A 13,493-nucleotide genomic window follows, 5' to 3' on the forward strand; every position below is an offset into this window, starting at 1 on the left:
GTGGCTGAGGAGTTTACACCGCTACGGGATCGAGGTGTTGACAATGTACCCTCTTACTTATCGCTCAAATCATCACTACACCGGGAGCGACAGAAACATTTAGCGAATCGACCTAACCCGGGGGATTTCCTGTGTATTGAAGCGGTGAGTTTATAACAACATAATTATGGTGCCTGCTGGTCAACATTAATATGATGAATGAAATTAAAATATTTACAATCAAGTACTTGCAGAGTGTGTGATTTATGCGTTTTGGGTCGTAAAATCAACTTGTTCCCAATTGCTAGGGTCCTAATTAATTGGTCCATTTTTCTTAAAAGCCATCCTTTTTCAATTTTGCTCATAATTATGATTATTATACCTACTTCTGGCTTTGTGGCATAGATCCATCAGCTTACACAAGACAATAAATTGGGTTATAATTATTAATATTTTTGTGATTTTTTTTTTTCTTTGATATCTACTTTAGAGAGAAACAATTTGGTAAACTGTATTTAATAACGAACTGTCCTTTGACATCCCAGTAGGTATGGTTTTCTTTGATAAAGAAGGTGGGTCAATTCAAGTTGATCCTCGACCCCTTTGTCTGCATGATAAATTACATAAATTACCTTTCCATAATCGGTGTTTACTACTTGTGTACTGCAGTACTACTTGCGTACTAAATTTTCAGGTAGACAGTACTACTGGCGTACTAAAGATGTACTACTTGCGTACTGGAAAAACCAGGTAGACTGGGGAAAAATACCTCTCAAAATTTGGTCCCACGGAAAAAATCCCTCATTATATCCCACAAAACAATTCTAGAAGGCGAAAAAAACTTTCGCAAATGATCACCTTTCTTTGAATGATAGGTTTAGGTAGCACGCGAAAAGAACTTTCACAAATGATCAACTTTTTGGGAATGATAGGGTTAGGTAGCACGCGAAAAGAACTTTCACAAATCCACCTTGCATTAATTAGAACAAGCGATTTTTTTTTCATAGGATCGTTAGGTATGGTGGGGGAAGTGTCATACTAAAATCAAGACCTCAAGAGTTGAGGAGAAAACTTTTGGCGGCGGAAAAACCGCCAGAAAATGCCCGAAATTTCGCACTTTTTTCAGTTTTTCGCTTATAATCCTAAACCGTGCGTCCTACGCAATTTTTGATGGGGGATCAAAATTAAAGTACACAAAATTTCCCACATGATAGTGTGGTGAAACTTTACTTTGTGTTCATTTATAGTGCTGTTACAGCAGCCTGTAGGGCAAGTAGGTGGCCGAAAAATGGTCGGAATTTCTTTCAAAGTTGAACAATTTTCCTAGCCAGGATTGTTAGGTATGCTGAGGTGAGTGTGGGACCACATTTTCGACCTCGAAATCCCAGGGGATGTTTTTTGGTAATCTCGAAGCAAAAATTCTGTTATTACCTACCGGATTAACTGCTTGAACTATAAACTATATGTATATTTTAAATCAAACTGTGGAACTCCCTTTTTTTGTCCAAAATCCAAAAGTACATTATAATTACCTACCTATATTCACATGTTTTGCGGTAGATTTTTGCTTTAGCGTTTCTTGAGAACTTTCTGGGAATGATAGAGTTAGGTAGCACGCGAAAAGAACTTTCACAAATGATCATCTTTCTGGGAATGATAGGGTTAGGTAGTACACAGCAAGATCTTTCACAAATGATCAACTTTTTGTGTGTTATTGGCTTTAGTATAGGATAGGGTTAGAAAACATATAAAAAAGACTTCTTGATTATTTGAGCAAAATTAGGAAAACAGGGGAATGTTTTTGTCTCATGGTAGATAATAAATAAAAATAAAAAAAATCCCTGAACCTTTTGAAAAATAAACAAAAAAGACCCAGTACACAAGTCGGACATCTTTTTTTCATTTTTTAGTACGCAACTAGGAGGTAAAAATTGAAATAGTACGCAAGTTACCTACAGCCAACATAATTACCCGGTATAGAGCTAGAGGTACGAGTATTTTTATAAAATGAAGTAGTAAACAATAAAAGATCAATAGAAGAATGCACAGTACACACGCCAGCTGCAGTCTCAACAGATTAACACACACTCAAACCTACGTACCAACCAACACACAGCTCCGAGTTCACACGATCCTACACGAAGTTAAAATGAGGGGAGAGAGGAGAGTTCGTTTGTCTTTCTGTTTTGCGTTCAAGTTTTCAAGTACCTAATTCAAGTTAGTGTGTGTCGGTTCGTTCGTATGTTCGAGTGCTCTCTATTCCAGTCATTGCTGCATTTCTTATTTTATCATTGATTTCTTTTTACTTTTTTCTAATCATAGCCCGTGCAACCGTTTTATTTATTTACTACTATGAACTAACGGACTCGTGTATAATAACGAAAGTTTACAAACGCTTCTCTCTAAACCTTTGTATTTTTTTTTTTTTTTTTTTTTTTTTTTTTTTTTTTTTTAAAACTTTTCGTGTAGCAGTTTTGTTACTTTAACTTTAACCTAACAAAGAGTAATTTAAATGAACTTTGTTGTGCTTGCGTTGAGAGTTATCATTATTTTATTTCGCTAGACTTTTGTATCTGTGTATAGTGTATACTTAAATACTTCATTTAAATAATGGCCAACTCTTCAGATGTTTCCACTTCCAATGCTATTGTCCCATTCGATGATTCATTTTCCTCCATGATTGAGAAGTATACCGAAACTCAAATAGACAAAGTTAAAAGCCAGAACTCTACAACGTTCATTTGGACGGCAGAATACGTGGTGAGCTTGATACGCGCCTACGAGTCTTATCCAGAACTATGGAATATGCAATGTGCAGGATACAAGAGTACCAACAAGAAGACACGGGCTTGGAATGAGATCTCCAACTATTTTCAACTGCCGGTTATTGATTTGAAACGCAAGATGGCAAATCTACTTTCATCCTATCGGCGGGAGAGGGTCAAAGTGGATTCGAAGAAGAAAGAGAACTTGCACTATGAACCTCAGCTTTATTTCTACAGACATTTCGAGTTCATGAATCAGATCTATCAGCCCAAAGCTTTCAAATTAGAAGTCGGTGGAGATATCATTAAACCAGATTATTACCTCGACGAAGATTATGCTGCTAAGGTAAAATTTTCTCAATTCCTTCTTTTAGTATGCGAAAGATCGGTCTTCTTTTAGTATGCGAAAGAACGGTCTTCTTTTAGTATTCGAAAGATCGGTCAGTACTTGTAGCTACCTAGGTATTTGAATTGCATTTATTTGAATCGTGCAATATCCAAATTCAATCTATAGGTAGGTACGTATATTGTCTTGCCAAATTAGGAACTAACAGTCTGTATCCGTTATTGAGCCATCTAATTTGGTGTTTACTATAACTAACCAACAACTAACGAGGTTCGTTGTGCAACACAAGACGAGACTCAAGTGAAATCTACGAGTACGTACAAGTCACACAACCTACTTTCACATTTTAGTTGCATGGCGAACAAAAAATCAATGTGGGGTTGAGTTTTAGGTTACAGTTGTGAAGTGAGAAGTCGTACAACGTAGTTCGCGCTGAAAGTTGCGTTATATTTTTATTTTATTTTTGCTCATTTTATTTATAAGAATTACAATAGGTATCTATACGATTTGAAAAGGTTCGTCGAGTGATATCAAGTCTACTAGTGTTCATGTTCATACCTACCTACCTACCGACCGGGTAAATGCTGAGATTATGGATTAGTGGCATTGAAATCACATTTTTTATATATAATGAATGGTCTTGCTTGGCGTAGCTTAACAAAAAGGAACCGGAAAATAGCCTATAACCTTCACGGGAGTGCAAGCATTAAGTTCACAAAGTTTCATAGCAATCGGATGAGCTGTTTGGCCAGGCATAAAGTGTTCGAACAAACACACACACAAACAAACAAATATCCATTTTTATATGTTGGATGAAGTTCGTAATTTAACGCGAATTAGATCAGTAATAGATTTATAACACACACAAACAAACAAATATCCATTTTTATATGTTGGATGAAGTTCGTAATTTAACGCGAATTAGATCAGTAATAGATTTATAATAAGAGCCTTTGAAATACTCTATCAAACGGAATAAATTTATCATCAGTGTTATAAAATGCATCGCGACTCTTGGCGTCAACCTGATCAGCTGTTACGTCTTATTCACGAGTTTAAAATCCGGCCTAACCTCTGGGACTCGACACAGGAAAACTACTTTAAAAACAAAAAGTACCGCCAAGTCGGTATGACCGAAATAGCGGCTGTGTTTCGCACGAACGTTCATGAAATTGATAAACGTTGGAGAAATTTACGCACCATCTATCGGCGTGAACTGAAGAAGGTTGTAGAAGAAGGTCAGAATGGTCGCATGGTACAAGTCCGGTGGTTCCCTTACAAGTATATGGATGAGTTTCTACACCGGGTGTGTGTAAAGGAACAGGAGAGAGGCTCCAACTTCCTAGAGGACATGTTGAACATTGAGATTGAGGTAAATTTATTTTCAGTGAACTTCCTTCCTATTCATCTCCATTTAATATACATCGCGTCATGCTATTATAAACGCAAATTTTAGTATTTTTATTATTATTAGAGACTTAAGGGGTGAGTTCAAACAAAGTTGACCGGCCGTCGATCGATGTCGACTGAACCGTTCACACTGCCTCGCTCTTCCTCGTCGATCGACGATGTTTGGACACAACTTTAGAGAATGTTAAAAAAAAAACATTCTGAACCTAAAGAAGTTTCGTTGATAGTTCCGTTGGTGTTTGATAAAATTTTAAATTGTACATAACATTTTTTGTGGAAAATATCGTAAATTTCCTCGCTTTTTACAGCAATACTTATAACATAGCAACACTTCATCGCTAAGACTCGTAGGTAAAAGTGGACACCTATATACTTACAAACATATTACATATACATTATTGTATAGCATTTATAAATTTACATTATACCCTTCGTCAGACCTAGTATTACAATCCCCCTGGCGGCGCGGCGTCCAAGCCAGAACCATGAAGATCTGACCTGTGAGTTTTGCGCAAGTGAAAGGGAAGAACTGTGGTGAGGCAAGGACAATGGACAAGGCAGGTGAATCCTCACTCACCAGTCTTGCCTGTTTCGCGCCGCGCCCAAGAGTCGAGTGTTTTTATTTTTTCTTTCAAAGGTTTTTCTTTTTCGATTTGTTTTTTCCCTCGAAAAATATCACACGTTTCTTTCTAACTATACTCATACACAATATTAAATTTCAGTAATATAAATATTGAAAATTACGCAGTCTTAACATACGTCTCTAATTTACACATGTAGGTACTTATTTAGTATGTAGGTCGTCCTGTGTCTAAACAAAAGAAACAATAATTAGCTAAAAGCATACAAAATTCATAATCATAACATTCCTAAAGGTTTCTTCTGTTTGATCCCATCCGGACTTGACAATTTCTCGGAACAAAAGACCGGGTAGACTTCCAATGATTAGTGTAAAACTATCTGGATAATGGTCATGAACTATGTTTCTGATTTAAATTCTTATTCTATCCATGCCGTGAGATTAGCACTATTTTAATTATTGCCCCTTCCCGTGACTGTGATACTAATGGTCACTCATTTGACTCCTACCTTCTTCACAAGACCCCTATTGTACAAACCACTAGATCTGACTACCGGTCCATACCGTGACCTCATAATATAATATCTTTGGTCACCCCTGAAACCTTAGTAGGGAGGTCTACAGGCTAGGGACTATCACGAAGGTTGAGGCCCCCTTGTCCATTGAGACAATCAATACCACCTTGAGACCGAGAGACTGTTTACCAACTGCGCTGTGAGGTACTAGCTTCAAGGTCTTGAGGGGACGAGAGGACACACCTACAGATCCGGTATGTGAGAGGGTATCGCAGTGAGCAGGTATAGAGCCTAGCAGCTGGCAGTTCCGACAGTTAAGCACAACAGGTCTCACCCGTGTTCCATTGTTCCAAGTCGTCATAAATAACTTCACTTTAAATACATTATGTAACGGGCTAACAAACTCACGTGAATTGTTTAGGTTCCTAAAGTGAAATATAATATAAATAGCTCGTATTTATTCTCTTAATTTTCTCTAACTTCTTCAATTGTTCGATCGTTCTGCATTTTATAATTAAAATTAAACTGTTGCCTTTATATTTTTATGTAAAGAAAAATTCCGCTCGACTTACGCTAGATTTACATGAAGATGAGCATATCTAACTCTTCGAAACGTAAGGTATAGAAAAGTTTTATCGTTTGCGAAGGTGAAATTCAACAGATCGCAGGAAAATACCATTCTGACCTACAAGAACTTCATAAATACAATATTATCTATCAAGTAGGTACTTGAATACAAAATGGACGCCTATCTTAGTCTCCTAGAATCAAAACCCACCGACCCAAATATGCACATCATCAACAAATCCTTCTTCTCGCCAACGTTCCTAACAGGATTCATTAAGAAATACCAATCCTTGAGTTGTCTATGGAATATCAAGTGTCCAGACTATTCCAACAACGCCGCCCGACAGACAGGCTGGGAAGATCTGACCGACTTTTGTCGAACCCTGTTCCCAAATGCAGATGTCCTGTGGGTGAAAAAGAAAGTCCAAAATATGAGAGGTTCTATTCGGAAAGAACTGAAGAAAATAAATGCTAACAAGAAATCAGGAGATGTGTACAAGCCGAGACTATGGTACTTTGATATGTTGAGTTTTATCAGAGATGTAGAAGCAAACAACGTAGATTCTGATAGTCAAGAATATGCTGATGATGAGGATTTACCACCGAATATAGGATGCATCCAGACATTACATGACACTTTTCCGGACACGAGTTTCGAACTTCTGAAAAACGAGAGAAACAAACGGAGGGTAAGGAATTGGGAACTTTATTATTGTTGAGTTTTGTTTGGATATTGTTGGTGTTGGGAGAAGAGCTAATCGCTGGCTAGTTAGTTCACCTTGTAATGAAAGTCTTTTATGTCTGTTTGTCTCTTGGTAGAAAACCGAAAATTCGGGTGTCTCAACTTCTAACCTTTGTTTAAATAATTGGGCAAAACTTGGGCTCAAATCTCGTCGAGTTAGATGTATGTAAATATCTACTTATCTTTTTTTACTTCAATAGAGTTATTTTCAGTTACTGGTGAACTTTTAGGTGCACAAAAAAAAGTAGGAAAAAGTAGCTAGGTACTCGTAAATGTAAAGAACGAATTGCCTTAGCATGCTGCATGCCATTGGCTTTGTGTCTTGCAGTGGGCTCATCGAACGAAATAAAACTTCAAATCCCCTGCTATTAAGTTAATAAAGGTTGGAAAAAGCTGTAATAGTGAAAACGTTCAACGTGATACAAGAGGGGACATCATCGATCGAGCTGCGCGTTCTTTCGCTCACTTTGTAGAACATTTTCCTGTGGGGGTTGAAAATAACGTCACGAAACTGAGGGTGAGCCACCCGTCCTCAGAACGTTTTCAGTTTAGCTTTTGTTTTGATCGCAGTTTGTATCAGCCTTTCTTTGAGTCGTAAATAATTTGTTATTCATTTCCTAAAGTTCGTCAGGCCGGTGGGTAGGTGAATTGATTAGTCTCGCTTAGCGAAAGTTTCGTGTAGTTATTCTCGCTTAAAAGTATAGAAAGAAAGAAAATATTACCTAGCCCTAAAACTTACCTGATTCCATAGTAGGTACTCATCCCTCAGCTTAATGTCAACCAAATCATATTGTTCTACCAGTAACTGACTCTTGTGAAGTGAAGAGTAAAGTGATCATCGGGGTGATAGATAAAACAAATAAAAAGAGTTTGGATTCAGGGCAAAAGTCATAGAAAGCTCTTCTCTTCGTCATTGGAGTGTTGCCACTTGGTTGTAAATCTGAATTCCACTGTCCCCAGCAGGACTCGGAATCTTCATCTGAATCATCATCCGCCATGTTTTTCACCATGTTTAGTCAGCGGGGACATAAACTTATCGTTCTGGACGGCTTCAAGTTCCGCAGAGATCGTGAAACACACATGGGCAAGAAGTGGCGTTGTACCGTTAGCACTTGTAACGCTCAGATCTTGACCAACCATGAAAAGGAGGAGGAAGTCATTCAGAAAATGGGAGAACATAACCACGGCATGAGCAAGAAACTTCCACGAGAATTTATTTCCAACAACTTGAAACAAAAACACGGCAAGAAGGAAGATATTCCGTTGGAAATTTTGAGCGCGCCACCAGATCTAAGATGTCAAATTACCTCCGCGGATATCAGTCGCGCTAAACGGAACTTAACGCCGCGAAATCGGTCGAAGAAAGTTGCCGACTTTTCGGGTCTCGTCATTCCCCATGAAAATTTATGTGAAACCATTCTGACGGTAAGTGAAACCTAATTGTTTTTCACTCACTGTTGTTGTGTTTTCTCTGCACTAGATATTTTTGTACCTACCTACTTAATATTATAATTTACAAGTGCTGGCGTTGGATGCTAAATTATTTGTCGTTAGATTCCAAATGTGTATAGTATGTTTCATAAATATTTTATTTTGATCAAAATTTTATTCTTTTGTTTATACTCGTATGTGCCTAGATAAGTTATGTATAACTTACCAGATCCCCCCCTAAGAGAATTGTTTTTGGGACGTTTGTCGTGGCGTTCGTATAACGTCATGTTACAACAGCTGAGAGCTGAGTCGTGTTAAGCATCCAGTGAATGCTCATACCTAGCATGACACATGCTCTGTACTCTATATTATCCCTGGCCCCCTCGTGCTATCAGCAAACTCGGACATGCGCCTAAACGGCCTAGCACGCTTACTGCTAGCGTCTGTTAAGTTTTACTGCGATATATTTATCAATTCTCTCCTCCATTTGAGTTTTTTACTCCACTTTTTGTTGTTGCCTGTCGCAATCATTTTGAACATTTCTATTCTACGTCGGCAAGAGTGTTTTATCCATCTGGGAGCTACGCCATATTACTTTAGTCTAGTTTTATGAGTAATCTATTTTTTGTTCATTTGTGATTTTCAGTTTTTACTGGTTTACAGATCCCGACTATATTGTTTGATTATATATTTGTTCTTTTTTCCTTTATACAAAAAATAAATTATAATTATTGTACCTAATTCTAGGTACCTAACTACTTTTGTATTTTAAATCTCTAACATAGAAAGTTTTCTTCGCTATTGAGTGTGTTTCTATTTCATAATTATTAACATTTCTGTCGTCAAAAGTTTTCAATTTCTTGTTCTCCCTCAAGTGTCTTTGTACAAAAGTGTTTCCTGTGCATCTATATTTTCGTCTTCCAAGAGGATGCACGCTGTCCCATAGTTTTCTTTATAATATTATAATATATATATACATAAATCAAATTTGATTATTTTTACTTCATTGAATACTTGTAAAACTTAATTTGTGTGCTTTATCGTAAAGATGGCGAAAAGAGGTGGTGGTTATAACCTGTGTGCCGCGCTGTATTGTAATCATAACCGTAAACGAAATCCCAATTTGAGCTTTTTTCGATTTCCTAAAAATCCCAAGGTGTAAGTACAACATGTAGGACACAAAGATTAGTGAGGACATCTCTGAAAACACTCGGCCGAAGTTCAACATGAATAGTTAGAAACCTGACAGCTTGGGGAGAGTCAGGAGTCTTCTACTTTCTGTTCGCTATACAACCCCACGTTATTGATTTCTTAGGCGCGTGCTTAGTACAATCCCCCGCCTGGATGTACTTTTATCATCATCAACCCTCATTGCCCTTTCTAATACATAATATTTATTGCATGTACCCATGTGTATGTCGTATGTCTATATTATATGATATCATTTTGTAATTTGTGATAACCCCTCTAATGTTGATATGGGGTACAACTTTGAAGGCATTGAAAGATAAAGAATAAAAAATATTATTATCTAGAGTCAGATCTTGTGAATAGGTAAACTACCTACTCCTACTACCTACGTATTATGGGTAGATTTATATCTCATTTCGGACTTCTCTATTCTATGTAGGTACTTATGTTAACTAATCTGAGAAAACTCATATAGGATTTATTAGAATCTCGGTACTGGATCGCGTTGTGTGCTGTGTTGGACTAATTTGACCTTGGACCGAGTGTTATCAGAGAGTTCGATGCCAACTAGATGAGTACTACATCAGCTTAATCAGCTTCGAGCAGTACGTAGTACGTAGTGTCACCAATATTATATGTAGGTCTGTTTAGTGTTTGAATAAATAGAAGTTTACTTGCGCACCTGAGGATTCAGAGATTTTCATAAGCCTAGTTTACACGGTCGCATGTTCTAGACACGCCAGTGTTTATTGTTTGTTAGGGAATACTTCACTTGTACATAACGGTATAATATAAGAATGTTGTATCCAAAGGGTTAGGCAAAGCAGGGCTTGTTCGTGACTTGGTTTACTGAAAATCCAAGCTCAAATTGGGATTGATATTGTCAAGATTGGACACATGGTGTTTACAGATGTCGTCAATGGATAATCAATTCAAAACGTTTTGACCTGCTCAATAAGGAACCAACCTATCTTTACGCCAATTGCATCCTGTGTTCGGAACACTTTAGCGATAGTCAATTCACTAGTCAGCAGAGGAACCGACGATAGTCTTCTACATACAGTGCATTCATAAAGTCCCCCCCACACCTTAATTTTTGAACCGATCAATTTAGAAACCTGAAATTTTGCATACGAGCCTATATTTGACTCTAGTTTCTTATAGGCTATTTAAAAATTCAGGAAAAATTTCAGGGTCGGCCCCAGGGGGGCCAGCTTTAAAATTTAAATGAGAATCCCCTGTTTGTGATACATCTTATCAAAGTTCCTAACGAACGTAGTACTTTGGTACAAGATTGAGCTCGATCCAACAACCAGGGCCGGAGTTATGACCTATTCAAATTTTCATTTTTTCATGTTCTCCCACCAATAGGGGAAGCACCAAAAATGGGAAATTTATATCGATTGGTGATTTGTGCTTCAAATAGGTCCCACTAATGGTTCATATTGAAATTCAGGCCCAAAAATGAAATTTAGACTTCCGGCCCTGATAGCCTCCGGGGTTCAGCCCGGATGGATGTTTCGAAATTTAATTTTTGGGACCGAATTTCAATATGAATCATTAGTGGGACCTTTTTGAAGCACAAATCATCAATTGATATGAGTTTCCCGTTTTTGGTGCTTCTCCTATTGGCGGAAGAACATGGAAAAATGAAAATTTGAATAGGCCATAACTCCGGCCCTGGTTGTTGGATTGAGCTCAAACTTGTACCAAAGTACTACGCTTTTTAGTCCGTCCTTCCTTTATAATTACAATAGTAATAAAAAGGTATAAGGGACGGACTATTGTATTCGCTTCGGTGTCTGTCAGTTCGAACTCTCTGATAACACTCGGTCCAAGGTCAAATTAGTCCAACACAGCACACAACGCGATCCAGTACCGAGATTCTAATAAATCCTATATGAGTTTTCTCAGATTAGTTAACATAAGTACCTACATAGAATAGAGAAGTCCGAAATGAGATATAAATCTACCCATAATACGTAGGTAGTAGGAGTAGGTAGTTTACCTATTCACAAGATCTGACTCTAGATAATAATATTTTTTATTCTTTATCTTTCAATGCCTTCAAAGTTGTACCCCATATCAACATTAGAGGGGTTATCACAAATTACAAAATGATATCATATAATATAGACATACGACATACACATGGGTACATGCAATAAATATTATGTATTAGAAAGGGCAATGAGGGTTGATGATGATAAAAGTACATCCAGGCGGGGGATTGTACTAAGCACGCGCCTAAGAAATCAATAACGTGGGGTTGTATAGCGAACAGAAAGTAGAAGACTCCTGACTCTCCCCAAGCTGTCAGGTTTCTAACTATTCATGTTGAACTTCGGCCGAGTGTTTTCAGAGATGTCCTCACTAATCTTTGTGTCCTACATGTTGTACTTACACCTTGGGATTTTTAGGAAATCGAAAAAAGCTCAAATTGGGATTTCGTTTACGGTTATGATTACTGGTTTGCCAACACTCACACTTACACTTTTTTATAGGACTCTTTGAGACCTTTGATTTGATGTATCACAAATAGGGGGTTTTCATTTAAGATTTTAAAGTTAGCCCCTCCTGGGGCTAACCCTGAAAAGGTTCCTAAACTTTTACATAGTCTATAAGAAACTAGAGGTAAATAAAGGCTCGCATACAAAATTTCAGGTTTTATAAATTCATCAATTCAAAAATTAAGGGGGGGGGACTTTATGGACAGACTGTATACATATTAGGTAATATCCAAATCCACTATAAACATGTGAAATACATATATTGGAACCGTTTTTATATTTAGTCCCTGGTCCTAAGTCATCAATAGTGACCTAACCCGAGAGTGTTATTGATTAACCAGGTCAGCAGAGTCAACTTCTTTAGATCTTTGTATTCAGATAATTCAAAGTTTTCGGACTTCAATCTCAGCCACCCAAATTACGGGTCCATTACAATGGCCGTGCTTTGACATAGCACACGTTGTAAAGTAATTGAACATTAACAAAGAACAAACATTACCTGAATTACCGCAGTGAGATCCATCATATGAGCCTTGGTAAGAGAAATCAGCCGTGGGAGCAAAGTTGTTATTGGTAGACTCAGAAGTTCCAGGTATCTGTAACAAACAAATAAAACAAAGGTTAATCATCAGGTCAACTTTATATTTTAATAAATTTCATTATTACCTACATTCAAGAAATGGCGGAATAATATTGAATATGAAGGCTCGCCATTTGTGCTTCAAGTTTTCACTCACCTTGTACTTTGTCTCAGGTAAAAAACAGTCAGAAGAATCAACACTGATAGGAGTAATGGTTTGAGCTGGCATTGGTACAATGTTAGGATGTACTGCTGTATTAGAAGGCTGCATTACAGTACTGACCACGCTCGACAAACTTGTTCCAGGTTTATTCTGCACTGTCTGAGACACGGGCAGCCCTGTCAACCAAATCACTCTCGGCTTGTCATTAGTGCTGACTGAAGTCATTTGTCTTGCTGTATTATTGGTGACGGTTACTTCAGAGTTTTGTATTTGACTAGCCGGAATTTGAGTAGTGATGATACGCGGTTTGCTTGAGAAGGTTACAGTTTTGGTTGATAGAAGTGCCTTGGATTCAGAGAAGATGGATGTAGAGATCATGCGTTGGTTCTCAGTAGTTACTTTAGTTCCCTTGCTCACGGCGCCAGGCGAAATTGATTTCATTTGCTTCTCAATTTGCTCACATATTTCATCTCCAACACTATCAAGCAATTCGTTGGAATCGGACTTCATACCGATTGGAAACTTGGTGGGAATTGCCATGTCAAGCAGTCGGTTCCTCTGCTGACTAGTGAATTGACTATCGCTAAAGTGTTCCGAACACAGGATGCAATTGGCGTAAAGATAGGTTGGTTCCTTCTTGAGCAGGTCAAAACGTTTTGAATTGATTATCCATTGACGACATCTGTAAACACCATGTGTCCAATGTTGACAATA

The 13,493-nt window shown here is 37.7% G+C and overlaps 3 protein-coding genes across 6 annotated transcripts; 2 read left to right on the forward strand and 1 right to left on the reverse strand.

Moving 5' to 3' along the window:
- Positions 1–122: 122 nt before the first annotated feature.
- Positions 123–6,509, forward strand: LOC108252054. The gene is made up of 4 exons (XM_026821620.1): positions 123–144; positions 2,449–3,090; positions 4,181–4,462; positions 6,430–6,509. The coding sequence occupies exons 2-4, from the start codon at positions 2,590–2,592 to the stop codon at positions 6,454–6,456; spliced, it is 810 nt and encodes a 269-aa protein (XP_026677421.1). The 5' UTR covers positions 123–144; positions 2,449–2,589; the 3' UTR covers positions 6,457–6,509.
- On the forward strand, positions 4,471–10,564 carry LOC103506586. 4 transcript variants are annotated; one of them, XM_026821616.1, is made up of 4 exons: positions 4,471–5,276; positions 6,017–6,851; positions 7,865–8,329; positions 10,437–10,564. In XM_026821616.1, the coding sequence occupies exons 2-4, from the start codon at positions 6,336–6,338 to the stop codon at positions 10,470–10,472; spliced, it is 1,017 nt and encodes a 338-aa protein (XP_026677417.1). In that variant the 5' UTR covers positions 4,471–5,276; positions 6,017–6,335; the 3' UTR covers positions 10,473–10,564. The 4 variants fall into 4 exon arrangements, with proteins under 4 accessions (XP_026677417.1, XP_026677416.1, XP_008469202.1 ...); XM_026821615.1 differs by lacking the exon at positions 4,471–5,276 and having other exon boundaries at positions 5,284–6,851; XM_008470980.2 differs by lacking the exon at positions 4,471–5,276 and having other exon boundaries at positions 5,284–6,851; positions 7,868–8,329.
- Positions 10,565–12,251: 1,687 nt separating this feature from the next.
- Positions 12,252–13,477, reverse strand: LOC103506597. Its single transcript, XM_026821624.1, has 2 exons — positions 12,774–13,477; positions 12,252–12,632 (listed from the first exon to the last, which is right to left on the reverse strand). Exons 1-2 carry the CDS (start codon positions 13,317–13,319, stop codon positions 12,420–12,422), a joined length of 759 nt encoding a protein of 252 aa, XP_026677425.1. The 5' UTR covers positions 13,320–13,477; the 3' UTR covers positions 12,252–12,419.
- Between the last annotated feature and the right edge of the window lie 16 nt (positions 13,478–13,493).

Source organism: Diaphorina citri, unplaced genomic scaffold (genome assembly GCF_000475195.1).
Source record: "Diaphorina citri unplaced genomic scaffold, Diaci psyllid genome assembly version 1.1 scaffold249, whole genome shotgun sequence".
Lineage (NCBI taxonomy): Eukaryota > Metazoa > Arthropoda > Insecta > Hemiptera > Psyllidae > Diaphorina > Diaphorina citri.

What these genes read in the sequence shown, in the direction of transcription:
- LOC103506586 (XM_026821616.1), top strand. Translation starts at nt 6,336, where the DNA reads ATGGACGCCTATCTTAGTCTCCTAGAATCAAAACCCACCGACCCAAAT. An exon ending in ACGAGAGAAACAAACGGAGG is followed by an intron (nt 6,852 to 7,864) that starts GTAAGGAATTGG and finishes CACTGTCCCCAG; the next exon opens with CAGGACTCGGAATCTTCATC. An exon ending in TATGTGAAACCATTCTGACG is followed by an intron (nt 8,330 to 10,436) that starts GTAAGTGAAACC and finishes TGGTGTTTACAG; the next exon opens with ATGTCGTCAATGGATAATCA.
- LOC108252054 (XM_026821620.1), top strand. Translation starts at nt 2,590, where the DNA reads ATGGCCAACTCTTCAGATGTTTCCACTTCCAATGCTATTGTCCCATTC. An exon ending in ACGAAGATTATGCTGCTAAG is followed by an intron (nt 3,091 to 4,180) that starts GTAAAATTTTCT and finishes GACTCGACACAG; the next exon opens with GAAAACTACTTTAAAAACAA. An exon ending in TGTTGAACATTGAGATTGAG is followed by an intron (nt 4,463 to 6,429) that starts GTAAATTTATTT and finishes CGTTCCTAACAG; the next exon opens with GATTCATTAAGAAATACCAA.
- LOC103506597 (XM_026821624.1), bottom strand. Translation starts at nt 13,319, where the DNA reads ATGGCAATTCCCACCAAGTTTCCAATCGGTATGAAGTCCGATTCCAAC. An exon ending in TACCTGAGACAAAGTACAAG is followed by an intron (nt 12,633 to 12,773) that starts GTGAGTGAAAAC and finishes TGTTTGTTACAG; the next exon opens with ATACCTGGAACTTCTGAGTC.